The sequence below is a fragment of the Myodes glareolus genome, chromosome 4 (assembly GCF_982192425.1).
Source record: "Myodes glareolus chromosome 4, mMyoGla1.1, whole genome shotgun sequence".
In the NCBI taxonomy this organism is placed as follows: domain Eukaryota; kingdom Metazoa; phylum Chordata; class Mammalia; order Rodentia; family Cricetidae; genus Myodes; species Myodes glareolus.
In genome coordinates, this window is record NC_142029.1 from 31908514 (window position 1) to 31928827 (window position 20314).

The window sequence follows — 20314 nt, forward strand, 5'->3', positions numbered from 1 at the left end:
AGAGACAGGGTTTTCCAGTAGCTGTGAAGCCAGTCCTGGAAACACTAAGACCAGGCTAGGCTGGCCTTGAATTTACAGAGACCCGCCAACCTCTGCCTCCCAAGTGTTGGGATTAAAGGCACGTGCCACCACCGCCCGGTACCACAGCAACTCTTACGAAAGAAAATATGTAACTGGGGCTGGGTTACAGGTTCAGAGGTTTGGTCTATTAGCATGGCTGGAAGCTTGGCAACAGGCAGGCAGGCAGACAAGGTGCTGGAGAGGAAGCAGAGACTTCTACATCTGGACCCACAGGCAACAGTAAGAGAGATTAATGCTGGGTTTGCCCTGAGCATCTGAAACCTCAAAGCTCGCCTCAGTGACTACTTCCTCCAACGCCACACCCACTCCAAGGCCACACCTCTTAGTGCCACTCCCTGTGAGCCTACAGGGGCCATTGCCATCAAACTCACACATTTCAAGGAAGGGGAAATAGTGGTGAACAGCTCAGAGACTGGTAATAAGAGCCTGTGTGGCGGTGCAGCCCTTAGAACATTCCGGAGGCTAAAGCCGCTCATGGTTGCCATGAGTTGGAGATATGCCAGGGCTATGGAGTGAGACCCCGTTTTTAAAACAGCAGGGCTAGAGAGATGGGTCAAGAGTTAAGAGCTGCTCTTCCAGGAGACCTGGGTTCGATTCCTAAAACCCACATGACTAACAACCGTCTGTAACTGAGTTTTAGGAGATCCAGCTCTCTCTTCTGGCCATGTGGGCAACACATATGTTTGATAGACATTTATACAAGCAAAACACTCATACACAATAAAATAAAATTGAGTCATGGGTTTTTATCCCACTTGCCAGTTCCTGAATAGCCACGCAGAGGCTTAATATTACTTATAAATGCTTTATCAATGGCTCAGGCTTATTGTTAGCTAGCTTGGGTATGTAGATTTTTGTTTGCTTTGCTTTTTTCTTGTTACTTTTTTCTGGTTTTGGTATCAAGGCAATCTCAGCCTAATGGAATGAGTCAGGACGTATTCTCCCCATTTAAAAGGGATTCATCATGATCTAAGTCAATGTGTTGCATGTGCTAAGTGGTCATTGTTTTAAATAGTCAAACATGATCATTTGCACTGTATAAAATTATAGGGAACATAAAGGAAAACATCCAAGGCCAGTGAAGTGGCCCAGCAGATTCAGGTGCTTATGAACAGGGCTAAGGACCCAAGTTTGGTCCCAAGCTCCCCTAAGGCAGCAGTAGGGAACCAACTTGAGGGTTGTCATCTGACCACCACACATGAGCTGTGACATGTGTGTACTTGTGCTCACACATGTTTAAAAAAGCCAATAGAAATACCTTGCCAAAAAAAAAAAAAAGAAATACCTTGCCCTACTGGTGGAAGAATAAGTCACAATGTGTTTGACAAACTTGTAAAAGCAGGAATTTAATATGAAGAAGCACCTTGTCTTCCAGTTTACAGGAAACAAAAGCAGACTGTGAAATCTGGGTACCTCACACCTTCCAGGCAGGGAAACATTCATCAGACATATAATTCAGTTCATTGCATTTGTGTGTGTGTGTGTGTGTGTGTGTGTGTGTGTGTGTGTGTGATGTGTGTGGTGTGTGTGGTGTATTGGGTGTGTGTGAATAATGGCACCTATGTAGAGATCAGGGGACAACTTACAAGAGAGCTGATTCTCTTGTTTCATAATGTTTTCCTAATGTAGGTCCCGGGAATCCTTTACCTGTTGAACCATCTTCCTGAACTATAGTTTAACTTACAGTATAATTTTGTGTAAGGAATTTACTAAAGGAATGTTCATCTGAAGCTGCAGGTGTGATGGCACATGGAAGGTTTAGGATTGTAAGTTCAAGGGTGGTCTGAGACATTAAAAACAAAAATTAAAAAAGGCAGACAGAAAGAGGTGCTAACCAAAAAGGAAACCCTGGAGACGATAGAGACACCTGCAGCAAACACTTTCACACTTAGGATTTAGTGAACAAAACGAGCGAAGCCAAGGCCACTGGAATCTAGCGGGTTGCTGGAGCCACCCTTGTAGAGTTGAACCCTCAGAGACCCTGAGGTTTAGAGCTACATGGCTAGGCTCATGAGTTGAACTCTTGGTTCCAGGGGGGAGTGCTGCTTGGGGTGGGGTCTAGAGGGACCGCACCTTTGAAAGCAGTATCCCAGCCTCTGTTTCTTAATTGCTCTCGGCATCACGTTTAACTGGAGGTATAGCATTTTCTTCATCCCGCCACCATGGTGACAGAGTACCTGGGCCAAGCAGCTGTGACTGAGCCTCTGAAACCGAGCTGAATAGTCAGCCTCGCCTCTCTGTTCTAGCTAGCCCTTTCTCACAGAGGGAATGACACAGCAGGTTAAAGGTATAGATCCTGGCTGTGGTGCAAAGGCACTCCCCATAGTCTCGCAACCTGAGTTTGAGCCCCTGATTCCGCAGTGGAGAGAACAGCTCCCAAGTTGCCCTTTGACCTCCACACACTCCCTGTGGTATGCCTTCAGACCTCTCCAAATATAAATATATCGTGTACACACATAAAATAGTAATATGTTGAAATAACCAGGCTGGCAAAGGATAAAACAATTGTATTTTATTTATTATAAGGGGAAAACTCATGAAACAGGAAACGAGAAATCCAAGCATAGCAGTCCCATGGGAAAAGGCACAGAGAGAGAGAGAGAGAGAGAGAGAGAGAGAGAGAGAGAGAGAGAGAGAACCTGGAGGTGCACACATTTTACGCTGGTCCCATCGAAGCCATGCATAACTAAGACCCACCTCTTAAAGATGGTTGGCTGACAAGGTTCCCCATCATCTCCCTCTTTTGTCTGAACAAGAGTGATCCAAACCCAATATCAAACTATATACAATAGGAACAGATATCAAGTATGAAATTACAAACAACATAAGCAATATTAAGCAAGGAACACATGACAAATGTTTTAATAAACATTTTATTTTAAGGAGTCTAAATCTTGCAGCAGAAATAAGCTTGGATAAATCATAAGAGGACGGTAACTATGACTATCTAATCTTCAACCCTCTCGAAAGTCTGAGAAAGGAAATAATATTACTTGAGTAGACAGGAAGTGCAATCAAGCAGCTTCCAAAATGAGCAGAATATGACAGAGACAATTAGCTACCTGAGCAATCACCCAAAATCTCATTTGCAACATTGAAGCAACCAACTTTGGCTAAGGCCTAGAGTAACCGACAGACTATTTTCAGAGGCAGGAAATTTTTCAGAACTGTCTTACCCTGTCTTGGCAAGATTTGACACTCTTTTTCCTTGTGTCCTGTGTATCCATTTTCAGATACCATGTACTTTGTCAGTGATTGAGGCATGGGCAGTTACTTGCCCAAAGGCCAATTGTGCCAAGAAGAAAACAAACTCCAAGTGGAGTGTCTTTGGTGCTCAACATTCTCTCAGGAATAGATTGGTGCTATCAGGAGCAATCATGTCTCATGTCAGCAGAACCCTAGGTTATTTAAATTATTTTATTTGAAGTGGTTGAAGATTACCTATCTAGGCAGAATACAATCTCTATGTATCTAAAGATCCTAATTAATCTGACATATGTATAACAAACATGAACAACTATTGACCTATAATATTTAAGACCTGTATAACTTAAAGGCTAAGACTTCATGTCAGAATCTTAAATAATCTGTAAACAAATGTGCAGCAAATGAGAACAATGACCTCAAAATGTAAATAATGTATAAGTATCTTATTCAGAGGTAAGAATAATATATAATGCAATACAAAACTATATCCTAGAAGTTGTATCAATATACAAAATGTCCTAAACAGAGGCTTGTATACAATCTGACAGAATAGCTTTGCATAGGTGTACAAATATTGTAAACAGAAATAATAAATATAATTTGAACTTGTATCAATATATAAAAACTATACCAATGTAAATAATCCATAAATAATAGTTCACAAGTATTTACTCTATTACCCACTATAATTATCTCTTTTTTCCTGAATAAACAGAGTTTCCACCTCAACCCTCTACCTGTAACAATCAAAAACCCCTAAATGGTGTTTCCAGCCCAGGACAAACTATTTTGGGAGAGGGAGCATTGTCCTCTAGAATTGCTTCCCACTGTCATGGGGGCGATGTTTTCTTTATGGGATCCTACAAAAGTAAAGTGATGGTTAAGTTTCAAGATTACTGTCTAGTATGGTTGCAAACAATTTCCAAGCAGTTGGTGTGGTTTTTTCCAAAGTTCTTAATTGGAGTTCTGGCCAGACGTCATGAGAAGGTGCACCATTTCAGCATCTGGTACCCAAAACTGGTCTTATAGTAGCGCTATCAGCATCACGATGTCATCTCAGCCAGGTGGAGTTGTTGCTGTGGGGCCCCATCTTCTTCCTGGAAACTTCAGAGATTACTGCAGGAAAAGGATCTGTAGGAAAAGCTCTTGTTTATCGTGGAAAACTTAAACATTATTCATAGATACATACATTCAATAAAGAATATGATATAGACAAAATAGACATGGAGAAAGTGAAATTTTTTCTAAAGTCTTCCTTCTGTCCCATATCAGATGGCTCCCGATATGAGACAGAAACTCTGAATGTTCCTTTTAACAACATGCTTGGATTTAGAGAAGTACAGAGCCATTATTCAACTCCAGAACCATCTCAATATATATATTGAGCATATATATATATATATATATATGAGCGAAACCCCTTCCACAATGTAGCATATCTCCTGGTTTCCATTGTGAGGAAACCACATTGTGAGGTCAACATATCCTTGAAATACACTGGTTGATTCAATTTATAAGTTTTTCCATTATCCAATGCCTCTCTGCTGCTGTTGTTACTTTCTCATTAGCATTAAGAAAATTCAAGGTTAATAAAGCATTATGCAATCTATTTTGGGGATATATTCCATCTTTCTGTTTGTTTAGCATATCCCTTATAGTTTGATTGATCTTACTATAATTGCCTGATCTTTAGGATTATTTGGTATACCTGTAATGTACTTTATATTATAATAGGCAAAAAAAATTTCATTTTTTTAGATACACAAGCTGGACCATTGTCTGTCTTTATTTGTGAAGAAATGCCCATGATGTCCATAATTTCTAATAAATGCATGATTACTAAATCAGGCTTTTCTGAGCTCAGGGCAGTTGCCCATTGAAAACCTGAATACGTGTCTATGGTGTGGTGCACATATTTTAATTTACCAAATTCTGCAAAGTGAAACACATCCATCTGCCAGATTTCATTCCTTTGAGTACCCTTTGGGTTTACTCCCTGTAGGCAATGGTGTGTGGTTATAGAAAGAGCAAGTAGGGCATTTCTTTACAATCTCCTTAGCTTGTTGGCATGTAATAGGAAACTCTTTCCTTAAACCTTTGCTATTGACATGATGTTTTTTATGAAATTCTGAGGCCTGCAATATCATTTAAATCAATAATTGATCAATTTCTGTATTACCTTGTGCTAGAGGACCTGGTAGACCGGTATGGAATCGGTTGTGTGTTATGTATATAGGGCAAAGCCTAGTCCTGATTATGTTTTGCACCTGAATGAATAATGAAGTCAATTCTGTATCATCTGGTCTAAATCTAGCAGTTTCAATATGTGCATATTGTGAATCAGTAACAATATTGAGAGGCTCTTTAAAATCCCTGAGTATCGTAAGAAAAGCATATAATTCTGCCTTCTAGACAGAATTATAAGGTCTTTGTTCTACCTTACTTTGTTGGAGGAGAACTGCTTGTAGGTTTTCAGCCGCCTGGCTATCTTAGACCTGAAATAACCACAAAGAAACTGCTTGGCCCATTATCTCTAGCTTCTTATTGGCTAACTCTTACATATTAATTTAACCCATTTTTATTAATCTGTGTATTGCCACGTGGCTGTGGCTGACCGAGTTAAGTTCCCAGTGTCTGTCCCTGGCAGCACCATGGCTTCTCTCTGACTCTGCCTTCCTTCTCCCATGCTATAGGCTATGCCAGTTCTTTATTCAATAACCAATAAAAACAACAAATAGACATACCATCACTTAATTCTTCTGATTTGTAACCTGCCTTCCCTGATTGATTTGCATCAGTGTAGAATGTATGGGCTCCAGTTATTGGTGCATCATGTACAATCCAGGAAAGAATCCAGGAAGTTCTCTTTATGAGGTTAAGTCTATCACTTTTGGGATAATTGCTATTAATTTCTCCCAAAAAATTAACACAAGCTCTTTGCCATGGTTCATTGTCTTCCCATAACTTTTTTTTTTTATTTCATCAGTAGTGAAAGGCACTATAATCCCTGCTGGGTCTATACCTGCTAATTGATGAAGTCTTAATTTACATTTTATAATTAATTCAGAGACTTTTTCCACATAACTTTTTAGTTTTTTACTTGGTTTGTGTGGTAAAAAGATCCATTCTAAGATAATATCATCCCTCTGCTTTAGAATTCCTGAAGGAGAAATTCTAGAAGGCAATATGTCTAGAATACAATTAAGATTTGGATTCACCCTATCCACATGTGCCTCCTGTAATTTCTCCTCAACAATTGTCAATTCCTTTTCTGCTTCAGCTGTTAATTTTCTGGGACTATTTAAGTCTTTATCACTATCTAAGGTTTTATTTAAATGAACTATCAGGTCAGCTGTTATCCCAACAGCTGATCGAAGACTGGAAATGTTTCCCAATAATCTTTGAAAGTCATCAAGAGTCCACAAAATGCAGTCTACCCATCTCATGCTTTAAGATAGGGCTCCAGTTCCTAGGAACTGAACATCTACCTTAAAGGTTGAAGAGGCCAATTTGGATGCCAAGATTCTGGAGTAATGATACTTACATCCTCACCCATGTCTAGTAGGCTTCAATAAAAATGCCATTTATACATACTCTTAGCTTTGATCTTCGATCATTTATCGAAGTCTGCCAGAATATATGTTTACTATGTCCTCCTTGAGTTTTTGACTCATCCTCCACATTTATTTCGTCATTCAGACCAGTATTGTTTTTTACAGTAGGCAGTGGATTTTTTTAATGTTTTTTTGGTGAGACACATTCTCCACAGTAACTGGGAATGACTGGACCATGTTTGTTATGGGGGCCTGCAAAAAGCCCTCCATGATGGTATTGGGTTGCCTTGTCTATCTTTAGTTGACCTACATTCATTAGTCCAGTGTTGGCCCTTGCCACACCTTCTACATATAACTGAAGGCTCAGTCCTCATACTCTTGCTATTCCCAGAGAAGACATTATTCCTAGGAATTCATTGTCTACAATCCCTTCTCAGAGGTCCCATTCTACCACAATTAAAACATTTGGTATTTTGATGTCTCCTCTTACCGTTGGAAATTGCTTCTCCTACCCAAGCTTCAGTACCATAGTCAAGTGTCTCAACATTTATTGTGTATGCAAGACCCATTTATCCATGAGTGCTGATCTGATCTTTAAAGACCCAAGCATCCTTTTGCATTTTAAGTTGGCATTCTCATAAGCTAAAGATTCTATTATTATATGTCTAGCTTCTGGGGCAGTTACCCCTATTTGTACAGATTTAGTTAATCTTTATAAAAAGTCACTAAAAGGTTCTCTCTGACCCTGTTTAACCGTAAGATATGGTTCAACTCTCTTTCCTGTCTCTGAATCCTGTCCCAAGCATTTAAATCTGCTGTGCTACATAGGGACAGGTGTGTTCATCGTAAAGAGCTTGATCCTGGTGATCAGAGTAAAGACTCTCGCCCAGAATTTGATCTAGGGAAATCTCAAGTTCTTTTGTTTTTCCCTGTTGCTCTAAAATTTTAGCCTCTTCCCTAAAATAGCAGCGCCAAAGCAGCTTCAGTCCACTTTCTGGGACCGCTGAGATTAACTGGGTCCAGTCTTGTGGCATTGCTTTGTTACTGGAAGCCCACTTATTTTTGACCATTTCCCTGACAAAGGATGAATATATTCCATAAGATACAATTGCTTGTTTAATTTCTTTTAGATCAGTCATACGTATGGGCTCCCATATATATAACTGCCTTAGGGTATTTTGTTCCAGAAGGTCTTTCTGATGATACCACCAGAAAGGCAGGTAGAACTCTGGGTAAACGATCCCGGAGTTTGGTACTTACTGATGAGGCTAAATTTTGTCTTTGTACTCTTTGTCCTTGGTCATCAAATTTGATAAATTTTTAAATTTTTTTTTCAATTTTTTAAACCACTGCCTTTTCTAAAGTCTAGATCACCTGTCCAGTGTTCTGTTCTAATGCCCTCATTGAGAATTGCAAGGTGTGAAGTTTGTCCAGTAGAGATAATGTCTCATCCTTGGATATAATATTCATAGTATGTATATTACCTTCCTGGAGAGACATTCTATCAGTCAATCTATCATAACTTTTCGACAGAGTCCAATTAATACATTCAACATTCAACAGTACAAATTCTCTCAGACAATGTCTCAGCACTCTCCGTCATAGACTGAGCTTTGTTTGACAAATTGGCTGTACCCTTCTCCAGCATGTTGAATTTTCCTTTTAATAAATTACTATTAGATTATACCATTTCTAAAAGTTCCTCATTTGACTGGGTCTTGTTAGTCAAATCATTTGTATCCTTCTCCAGAGTGTTGAATTTTCCTTTTAATTGAGTAGTGTCAGTGTGTAAAGACTGAATTATTTCTAAAAGTGCCTCATTCTTGGCCCTATTATCAAACCATGTTTTTAAGGAGAAAATATGGAGGACAAAACTAATCCCCAGAATCAAATATGATGTAGGAGGGAAATCATATAAGTCTCGTATGACCTTGTACATGGTATGAGTGAAAAGGTTATTGAAACCCTGGATGGTTAGATTATCTGCAATATTGCCCTTTTAAATTATAAATTTGCAATTCATATTTTTGATATTAAATCTTACCTTAGGTTTAGTTAGCTGGAGTAGATGCACTAACCGTTACCTGCCAGTAGGTGTCGCGGTGCAGTTGGAGCCGTGTGACTGGCCTGAATCTGATTTTACAGTTAAATGCTGAAAGATATGCTCAGATTAAAAACAGTTATTTAGTGTAAATCACAGACTGTGTGCTCCGCAGTGGTCCCTGATTGGTCAGCAGTCGGCCGAGCAGTAGAATAGCAAATGCAGACAAATTGTTAGAAGCTGCGAAACAGCTGGCTCAGACCGGGGAAGCCTGCGACTCACCTGAGTTTCCATGGCGCAGAAAAACGGGAGTCAGAACGGCTCCAAGTCCTCAGGCACCCTGGCCTCCTCTGAGGCGTTTGCATGAGAATTCTATGCCCAGATAAACTACTGACTGTGTGCACAAGCCGTGACTAAGGTGGGCTGAGAGAGGCAGTGTGGGCCGAATGTGATGGAAGATGCACAGGCACTCAGGGCCAGGAATTCTATCCAATCGTTGGGCGCCAAGTGTTGAAATAACCAGGTTAGCTAAGGATAAAACAATTATATTTTATTTATTATAAGGGGAAAACTCACGGAACAGGAAACAAGAAACCCAAGCACAGCAATGTTCCGCTGGAAAAGGCGCAGAGAGAAAGCACACCTGGAGGTGCACATGTTTTACCTGGGTCCCAGAGAGGCCACACCTTAACTAAAACCTACCTCTAAAAGATGATTGACTAACAAGGTTTCCCATCAGTAATAAGAACAAAACAAAAGTGATAAATAAAATAGATAAATAAGTAAAATAGTCTAGGGATTATTCTTTTTCTTTAATCTCTTAGGGATCTCAGCTTCGGCCAAACTGGGTTTGGTGGCTTTGGTGCTAAAAAGAAATTCAGGGTTAGCCAGCATGAAGTAGAGTGGAACTTTTTGTTGTTGTTGATTCTTGAAACAGGGTTTCTCTGTGTAGACATGACTGTCTTGGAACTTGTTCTGTAGACCAGGCTGGCCTCAAACTCACAGAGATCCACCTGCCTCTGTCTTCAGGAGTCTGGGACTAAAGGCGTGCACTACCATGGCTGGCTAAAGTTGGAGATTTTTATTAAAGCTATTTTAATGTAGATGTGAAGTGTGAAAGTTAGGAGAAAAGAGGAGCTCATAAAAAACTGCTGACTCTCCCAAGGGTAGGCATGGGCTCCTCAAGGGAGAGTACAATCAATTATCTTTGCCTTAGTTACATAAAGCATTTTAGTGGCTCTCGTTATATCTCAGAAGGTTGACTACAATCCTTTTGTTCATCCTTTCTTCTTTATCTTTTGTGAGTGAAATTATAGGCTGTTCCAGAGATGTCGTTTGTGAAATTATACTCTGATGACGGGAAACCAGGAGCCAATAGAGCAGCAAACGGTTGAGAGCTTGGAAGGAAGACCTGCCTGCAGCAGCTGATGACTGGGCAGGGCTCCTTCCCTGTCCCATAATTTTCTATCTTTGTATCCAGCCTTAATAATATTACTGAGACGTGCTGGGCAGCGGTGGAACATGCCTATAATCCCACCACTTGGGAGGCAGAGGCAGGCAGATATCTGTGAGTTTGAAGCTAGCCTGATCTACAAAGCAAATTCCGGGAGAGTCAGGGCTGTGACACAGAGAAACCCTATCTTGAAAAAAAAATTGCCATGAGATATATGAAACAGTTTCACTTCCAAGTGGGAATATTATCAAGATTTTTTTTTTTTTTTTTGTAGGTGGTGACAGTGGACTGGATGGGTTAGGAGGACCAAATATACAACTAGGAAGCCCAGATAAGAAAAAACGCAAGGGCAGTGCGCAGGTAAATTGACATTTTTTTCTTAAGATTATTTGCTTATTTCTTTTTTTTTAAGCCTGTTTTTTTGTTTGTTTGTAATTGTGTGTCTTTGTGCATGTGAGGGCGGTACCCAGGGAGACCAGAAGAGGGCGTCCTATCTAAGTCACAGGCAGTTCCGAGCCAGCTGAAATGTGTGCTGGAAACTGAACTTGGGTCCTCTGGAAGAGCAATGAATGCTCTTAACCACCGAGTCATCTCTCCGGATCCAAGTTCTCACTTGTTGGTCTGGTCAGACGGATAAGTGAATTTTTGCATTTGACCAGGTCCTTTGCTTCCTGTCTGTTTCAGAGCCTAGTGAAGGGTTCTGCACTCCGTGTGCTGCTTGTCAGCCTATCCTGTACTTCTATGTAAAGATTTTTAAATAATTTTAACTTAAAGTAATTGCTCTGTTATTGTAGTAATCAATATTGTGTGGCTATCATGAAGTAATTAATCATAGAGAAAGTCTCCTTTGTTGTAACTTGTGGTTGTAATAAAAAATTATACATGTAGCCCTTTATGCTTTTCAATTTATTTGCTTGTTCATGGTTTTATTTATATGCGTATGAGTATTTGCATGTATGTCTGTGTACCGTGTGTGTGCAGTGCCCTTGGAAAGCCAACAGAGGGCACTGAATGACCTGGAACTGATTTACACATGGTTGTGAGTGCCATGTGGGTGTTTGGAGCTAAATCCCAGTCCTCTGCCCAGGCAGCATGGAGCCAGAGCCCTCTCTCCGGCTCTACTTTATGGTTTCAGTTGCTATCAACTGAAGTACTGGTCTGGACTTTATGGTTTCAGTTGCTATCAACTGAAGTACTGGTCTGGTGATAATGAATAGGAGTTACTTTGAATCTGTTCTATTTTGTTTCCTTTTTGATCACTGTCTGTTATTTCTAAAGCCGTAACAATTATTTTTCTATTAAGAGAGATAGAGATTAGAGCTTTGAGAATGCTTTAATTATGGCTCCCTTGATTTTTTTTTAAGAGACAATTTAGCTTTAGACAAGCGATACATGAAAGCTGTGGTAGGCTTTTTTAAAATGATGTTTTTGGACACAGGTTCAATTCCCAGCACCCACATGGCAGCTCACAACGCTCTGTAACTCAGGATCTGACACCTTTACATCGATGCACATAAAATAAAAATTTTAAAAAAATGTTTTTATTTCATGTGTATGAGTGATGGTTTACATATATGTCTGTGTACCACATGCATGTCTGGTGCCTCCGAGACCAGGAGAGACATCAGCTCCCCTGGATCTGGAGTTATAGGTAGTTGTGAGCCACCACCTGAGTGCTGGGAATGAAACTGGGGTCTTCTGGAAGAGCAGCCAGTGCTCTTAACAGATAAGCCATCTCTCCAGCCAATGATAGGCTTTTTTGAGAGTTAAATGGAATTTGAAATAGAATGGGTTTGAGCTAGAAAATCATGCCTCATTTCCATTCCTAAACATGTATTTTTAAACTGATTTAACTTGATTTTCGATTCTTTGTATCTGTGTGTGATATTGTGGGTGTGCATGCTGGTAGAGGCCTGAAGAGGGTGTCAGATCCCCTGAAGCTGGGCTTATAGATAGTTGTGAGCCACATGCTGGACAACAAATTTGGGTCCTCTAGAAGAGCAGCAAGTGCTCTTAACTACTCAGTCATCTCTCCAGTCCCATATATTTTTTTTAATCACATGTAATTAAGTATAAACATTGGGAAGGGCAGTTGAAAATACTAAATTTTCTTAGTGCTGTAAGAGAAAGCCAGGTTCTGAGTGCTGAGAGCAACTGTTAACCTGACCTCTTGCATCAAGACTATTTTTCCTTTGTATTCTCTTTCCAGGGACCTTCCTTTCCTCCATTGTCTGAGTATGCACCACCACCCAATCCAAACTCCGACCATCTAGTGGCTGCCAACCCCTTCGATGACAACTATAACACCATTTCCTATAAACCACTGCCTTCGTCCAATCCCTACCTTAACCCCGGTTATCCTGGCTTTGGAGGCTACAGCACATTCAGAATGCCACCCCACGTACCCCCAAGAATGTCTTCCCCCTACTGTGGTCCTTACTCACTCAGGAATCAACCACATCCATTTCCTCAGAATCCCTTGGGCATGGGCTTTAACCGGCCGCATGCTTTTAACTTCGGGCCACATGATAATCCGAGTTTCGGAAACCCACCTTACAATAATGTGCTGACTCAGGACATGAACATGCCGGGTCAGCATTTTAGACAGAGCCCTGCCGAGAACTTCAGTCAGATTCCCCCACAGAATCCTGGCCAAGTATCTAACCCTGACCTGGCATCTAATTTTGTCCCTGGAAATAATTCAAATTTTACCTCTCCGTTAGAACCTAATCATTCTTTCATTCCACCTCCAAACGCGTTTGGTCAAGCGAAAGCACCACCTCCCAAACAAGACTTTCCCCAAGGAGCAAACAAATCCACGAATCAAAATTCCTCCGCTCACCCACCTCACTTAAATATGGAGGATACAGTCAATCAGAGTAACACTGAATTAAAAAATGTCAACAGAAACAATGCTGTCCAAGAGAACAGCCGTTCGGGTAGTGCAGAGGCCACCAACAGTCACGCCAATGGGACCCAGAACAAGCCTCGGCAGCCCAGGGGCTCAGCCGATCTGTGCACCACCGACAAAAGCCGCAAGTTCTCCCTGCACCCCAGTCGTCATGGCCATTCGTCTTCCGACCCGGTGTACCCATGTGGAATTTGTACGAATGAAGTGAATGACGATCAGGACGCCATCCTGTGTGAAGCCTCTTGTCAGAAATGGTTTCATCGCATCTGCACTGGAATGACGGAGACAGCCTACGGGCTCCTGACGGCTGAGGCCTCGGCAGTGTGGGGCTGCGATACGTGCATGGCCGACAAGGATGTCCAGCTCATGCGCACTAGAGAAACCTTTGGTCCGCCTGCTGTGGGTGGCGATGCCTAACCACGGCTGCTGCCTACCGTGGGTTCCTTTTTCTGTGTAGATCGGAGATTTGGTGACATGGGATTTTAATGTTTGACATTTTTTGAAATGGCACACACAAAAATACTACATCTTAGTTCTTACTAACGTTGTGCTTTATTTTATTGTTGTTTGTTGTCTTAAATGAGATTAATGTGTGTGGGGGTGCTCTAGAGACACCTATAAATAAATGTTCATTGTTATTTATCATAAACATAAAAGCCTCTTAAAGCTTCAAATTAGTATATGACAAAGGTAGGCACGTTTTAACTTTCACAAGTTAGTCATTAAAAATGTCTATTTCACTGCTAAATTTTGACCATATGACAGTACACATTTAGTTCAAGAGTAGACTGATTTAACGTGTTATCTGAATACAATCTGTGTCGTGATAATATGGAGAGGTGTATGTTTAATGGGTTTTAATTTTTTTATTTTAATATTAGAATTTGACACCCGATCCTTCCTCTGTGAGGGTCTTTGAAATCTGCAAGTTTCATTATTCGAATCAGTCTTTGCAGGATATCTGTGTAGGACAGACAGACATGGGTCATGGCATAGAGTCTATTACCAGTAGGAGTTGCTAATTAACTGGTGGGCTGTGCCTCATGAAATTGCTAATCTCAGCTCACTGGTTTTAGTAACGTTAGCATAGGGTATGCTTCCAAGTGTAACGGTTAGAATTAGGCTAGCATTACACTCTCAGTTTTTAACTTATTGGGTTTTTTTTTATTGTTGCTGTTGTTGTTAATGTCTCCCATATGATAATGTAGTAGCTTTAGAATTGTGAGCTCTTTCTTCTACATGCTTTTTAACTGGAACATGATTGCACAGAGAAAAACAGAAGCATCAGTGTGATTTTAGCGTGCTCTGTGCTCTGCTGTTTTGAGAACCAAGCAGTGGTGGTTTGGGGGGTGTTCTGGAGATCTGAGCTTGCAAAAGGAGCCTAAGTGAAGTTCAAAGTCCATTTTAAGTGAAGGCCAGGGTAGAGTCAAAGTCAGAGTTACTTGGGCTGTGCTTCAGGCTTAGTAGTTTCTGCTGTAACTGGGGACAGTGAGAGAATGCACCAGAGAGGACTTTCCCTCTGGAGGGATGCTCTAAGATCCAAAAGGACACACATGTATTTTAGAAGCAGATCATAACCTGTGACCAGAATAAACAAATGGTCTATATGACAGTAGGTAGCAACTTGGACAGTGGTGGGTTATTGATAACCATCTCCAATAATGCTTTGCCATTCATTCATTATCAGCGTGACCATAAAAAGTTCTGAATGTGGGACCGGTAGCCTGGCTATGTAGACAAGAACTCTTGCTGTTCTTGCAGAGGACCTAGGCTCAATTCCCAGAACCCAGATTGGTCAGCTCACAACTGCATGTATCTCCAGTTCCAGGGGATCTGATGCCCTCTTCTGGCCCTTGTGGGCACTGCACACACAAGGTGCCCATACATAACTCAGGCATGCACAAATACATGTAAAATAAAAGCACCTTGAAAACACAATGAAAACATTTAAAAATGCAAAACTCTGAATGCCATGGCAATAATCTAAGGAGACAATTACTACAGTCAGCTCCACGGGAGGGAAAACAATGGCAGCAGCTATACATCATCGAGAAACTTAAAAGTGTGCAGAGATTTTTGATGTAGGGCTGAAGAGATGGCTCAGCAGTTGAGAGAGTTCTCTTAACTCTTAGCTGATTTTCTGAAGGACCTCAGTTGATCCCAGCACCCATGTGGCAGCTCCCAACCATCTATAATTCCAGTTAGTTCCAGAGGATCCCATACCCTTTTCTGACCTCCACGCCAGGCACGCATGTGATAACACAGACACACATGCAGGCAAAACACCCACACATAGAAGAGTAAATAAATTCAAAAGATATTTTGACTTAAAAAAAGTCTTTTTGTTAATGAATAGAAACCATACTTTGACGCAGGTGGACTGTACCTCACGTGTCTCGAAGCACCGAGGCACAGTTAACTGGCTTCCCTGTGAACTTCGTCGCCTGTCCAGATCCCTAGACCATTATTGAATGGAAGGCTAGCTTTTCATCGTCTGGCCCGTTTTCTAAGAAACAATTCCCCAGTTAAGTAGTAGTAACTATAGAATTTGAATAATTTATGTAGATGACAAAATTATGGATTTTGTGAATATTAGATATTTAATATCCTGTTGTAGAAAACAGTGGTTCTGGTGTAGATTATCACTGACTTAAACTTTTTTTAAAAAAAATATAGTGCTTTGGGGTGAGGGGAAAATAAAAAAGATATATAAAAACATCCAATGTTCTGAATTTTGACATACAAGACAATTTTGTACAAGATAATGCAAGGTTTTCTCCATCTACCCTTGGGCGATTCTATAATACATACATTCACAGTTTTAGGAAATGAAATGACATTGAGTTTTGTAACTAATGTCTCTTTTTAAAAAAATATTTATTTATTTACTTATTATGTATACAATACTCTGTCTGCAGACCAGAAGAGGGCACCAGACCTCATTACAGATGGTTGTAAGCCACCATGTGGTTGCTGGGACTTGAACTCAAGACCTTTGGAAGGGCAGGCAATGCTCTTAACCGCTGAGCCATCTCTCCAGCCCCCGTAACTAATGTCTCTTGAGCAGTTGTGGAAGGCTAGGTACAGGGTGGGGGCTGCCCACCATGTGCTGGTGTCCAGGACAATGTGCCCCGTATTCTCAGGCTGTTATTTTTATTAGAGTTAAGTTTCTCAGTGTTTAAAGATCTGGTTTTGTTTTTCTTGAAATTCTTTTGAGTGCTGACTTTTTGAAGATTTATTTTGTTTTTAATTCTATCTGTGTATGGGTATGTGCACATACATGTAGCACCCATGGAGGCCAGAGGAGGGCATCAGTTCCCCTTCTGGAGTGACAGGCAGTTGTGGGCAGCCTGTGGTGGCTACTGGAAGCCAAACTCTGGTCCCTGCAAGAGCAGTACGCATGCGTAATCTCTGAGCCGTCTCTGGCCCCTTGAGTCCTGACTTTTGAGAAATTATATACTTCATGTTATGTGTTCATCCCTGGCATTAGGTCCTGACTATGACTGAATGGGGCACGATGGCCAGTGCCCTCAGGACTTACACTTCATTGTGGTAGTTATTGATTTGGTTATTGTTTAAAATGGATTATGCGGCTCTGTAAGCCCTTCATTGCTGATGGTTTTAATGGTTAGCTGTCTTTGTGGAGATGAAATGACCTCTCTAAATGAAGTCTAGGGATGTGATGTATAAGGTGATTATTTCACTTTATTTTTAAGCTGTTGTTTTAAGAAATACAGATGAATTTCAAGTGTTTTACATTTACCAAACACCACAGTAAGAATATGAGAAAAACCAGTTGGTGCATACCTTTACTTCCAACACTCGGGAGGCACAGGCAGGAGGATCTCTAAGTTTGAGGCCAGCCTGGTCTAAACAGTGAGTTCCAGGATAGCCAAGGCTACACAGAGAAACCTGTCAGAAAAACAAAAAGACAAAGATAAAAACAAGAAAGAAAAGAAAAACCACTGGAGACAGAGACAGGAGGATCTCTGTGAGTTCCAGGACAACCAGACCTATGTAGTGAGATCCTATCTTAAGAAATAAATAAATAAAAAAGAAAGGAGAAAAAGGAAAGGAAAGAAAAACCCCACATTTGTTTCAGCCGTGAGTCATGGACAAGCTGTAATCATAGCTGATGAATATCTTCACAGGTTTGAATTAATTTTCATACTAGTTCCATATCTGTCTCTACAAAATTCTAAGTCAAAATTTATAAAATGTATATAGATGCTTTTGGTGATGTATTTGGCCCAGCAGTGGTGGCACACACCTTTAACCAGCACTCAAGAGGCAGATGCAGGCAGATCTCTGAGAATTCAAGGCCACTCTGGTCTAGAGCGCGAGTTCCAGGAAGTCAGTGCTACACAGAGAAACCCTGTCTCGAAAAGCCAACAAAAGAAAGGAAAAAAGAAAGAGAGAAAAAAGTGATGAATTATGAGCATGGCTCAGAGATTTTGTCTCATTTACCCAGAGATACCTGCTACACAAATTTACATGGATTTTCTTAGGATGAAGAGCTCCCAACTTTAAAGCTATGCCAGAGATGAAGAAGTGAGGGTGGAGGTGTGTTTTCTGGTATAACCCTTTGCTTCCCTGAAAGGCCTCCTTATCCTGCCCCCACCCCTTACTCTACTTCTTTAAGCTCACCGTTAACACCATGGCTCACGCAACAAGGCCAGGTTACTGATGAGTCTTTAAACCATCAGTTCTGGGGCTGGATGGCTCAGTGCTTAAGAGCATTTGCTGCTCTAGAGGACCCCACTTCTGCTCCCAGCACCCTCCTTAGCTCTCAAGCCTCTGTTACTCCAGCCAGGCACAGGGGATCTGACACCCCCTTCTGACCACCGAGGGTAGTGCATGTGTGTGACTTTTGAGCCTCTATATGGATTCTGGGGTTTGAAACTGGGTCCTCTGGAAAACCAGCCAGTAGTCTTAACCCCTGAGCCACCACTCCAGCCCTGTGTGTGAATTTTGAAACATGGAGCACATACATAGAAATAATAATGATAAACCTTTAAAAAAAAGCATTTGCTGTTTTTCGGGGAGGTTGGCTTGCTTGTTCACTAGAGGATTTCTGGTCCACATACACCAGAGATCCCAGAATATGCAAATACTGAAGCAACTTAGCTTATCAAAGAGAATAAACCTGTCTTCAAATAGAGTGCTCAGAATAAATTTGTGATCAGTGTCTTCCTCTGGGGTTAAACAATACCGCTTCTGTGGTCCTTGTTACCCCAATTGGAAGGTTGCATACATACAGGAAATGAGGTTTTCCTTCTCTGGTGTTTATTCTTTGTAAGTAATCAGCATATACTTTAGATGACAGTCAGGTTTTGAGTTTTGCTTTCTTTTGTTTTTCAGACATCCAACTCTGTCTAATGATAGGAAGAACTCTTAGCAATACTGGTCACCATGCAATCTGATTGACATCATCCTAAAAAAAAAGTACCAAGCATCCTTGTCTAATAGTCTTTCAAACGTACTTGAACAAATTAGCACGCCAGTATTTCTCCCGTCCTCAGGCAGGTAGAACATGAAGCCGATGAGCAAGCGGCAGTTTTAAAGGGGTCTTCTAAAGTGTGTAGAACTTCTTTTTTGTAACGTAGAGAGATTTTGTGTGCATGTACATTTGTGCTGTCTTAGGCTTTTCTAATTCAAAAAGTTGAAAATCAACCAGACTCACAGCTCATTTGTAAATAATAGTTGGAAAGTCGATATGAGATAGATTCCTAGGGACCTCATGAAGGCTCATATTCACGTCTGTGTGAGAGAAACTGTGATCTTCCGTTCTTCCTCTGTGGTTAGGGAAGGCTGTGTTTACTGGCGTGGCTGATTCTGAGTTGCCCTCTTAGCATCTGCTGTAGAAGCAGGTTTGTCTTTTTCCCTCTATGATGTTCCAACTTCTCCGCCTTTGCTCTGATCAGAAGTTGCTTTGTGAGTTGGGGATGTGGCTCCATTAGTAGAGCACCTGCCTAGCATTCATGAAATCCAGGTCCCATCCCCAGAACCACACAAAAACAGGACGCGGTGGTACCCACCTGAAATCCCAGCACTTGGGAGGTGGAGGCAGGAGGAGTAGAAACTCAAAGTCACCCTCAGCTACGTATAGCCAGTTTGAGGCTAGCCTGGGGTATATAAGACTATCTCGAAAGAAATTACTTCATCGTGTGGTGTTGGGTGGCTAGATTTTAAGAGAAGAGCATTTCCTCCTGAGATGTGGAAAATGTGACGTTACATTTCCTTTTGCGAAGAGTCTTCAGAACATAACATCTAACATTTCAGACTGGCCCAGTCCCGGGCATATTTTTCACAAATCAGCTGCCCCTGTGTTTGGACTACTTCCTCCAGAAAAGTCTGGACCTTCACAGCTTTCCTGAGCCCAGAGGTTCCCTTCTCATCCCCAGATTTCAACAACTTCCTCTTCCTGCTTTCTCCACTTCCTCAGGAGAACAGTGTAAAAACCTAACCGTGTTTACCGATTCTTGGAAAATTCTTGGATGGGAGTTCAGAGGCGCTGGAGCACTGAGGCCAGAGAGAGCCCTCACATATCCCAGGGCAGATGGTCAAAGGGAGACAGAAGAAGGTGGCCATGTTTAAGCCAAAGCCTCAAGACATGGGACACTTGCCTGTGAGTAAAAACTGTGGGAGACCTCGCCTGTGTCCTGTTTTCCCACTAACACGTGACTTGCAGTTATTATCAACATGTCTCTAAGTACATGTATGTACCTCTTGTTCTGTGGTAAGTGGTATTGCTTGTTAGTTACATGTTATCTTTTATAAAAGAGTCCTGCTTCTTATCATGATGTATGCGACTTGAACAACTGTTTCATATTAAAACTATCTTCCCTGTGTACTGTTGACATATGCCTCTTTTTGGGATATCAGCTCAGTACCTTTATACATACTCAAGTGTGTTCCACATTGGTGACATGTATTTTGCAGTAGGTTGTCCTTTTGTTCTTAGTGTGTGTCGTAAGTCATACATACACCAGTGCTGTGGTCTGTGGCAACATGACTGTAATTCAAATTGGAAAAATAAAAGGTTTCCAGACTTTGTCCAACCTTTA

The 20314-nt window shown here is 41.2% G+C and overlaps 1 protein-coding gene across 1 annotated transcript in view; it reads left to right on the plus strand.

Moving 5' to 3' along the window:
* Positions 1-20314, plus strand: part of Pygo1 (pygopus family PHD finger 1) — a 30354-nt gene extending 10040 nt beyond the window's left edge. Inside the window, exons 2-3 of the mRNA XM_048424078.3 lie at positions 10611-10696; positions 12546-20314. Of these exons, the coding sequence (XP_048280035.2) occupies positions 10611-10696; positions 12546-13664 (1205 nt within the window). The 3' untranslated portion in view covers positions 13665-20314. The remainder of the gene's footprint in view (positions 1-10610; positions 10697-12545) is intronic.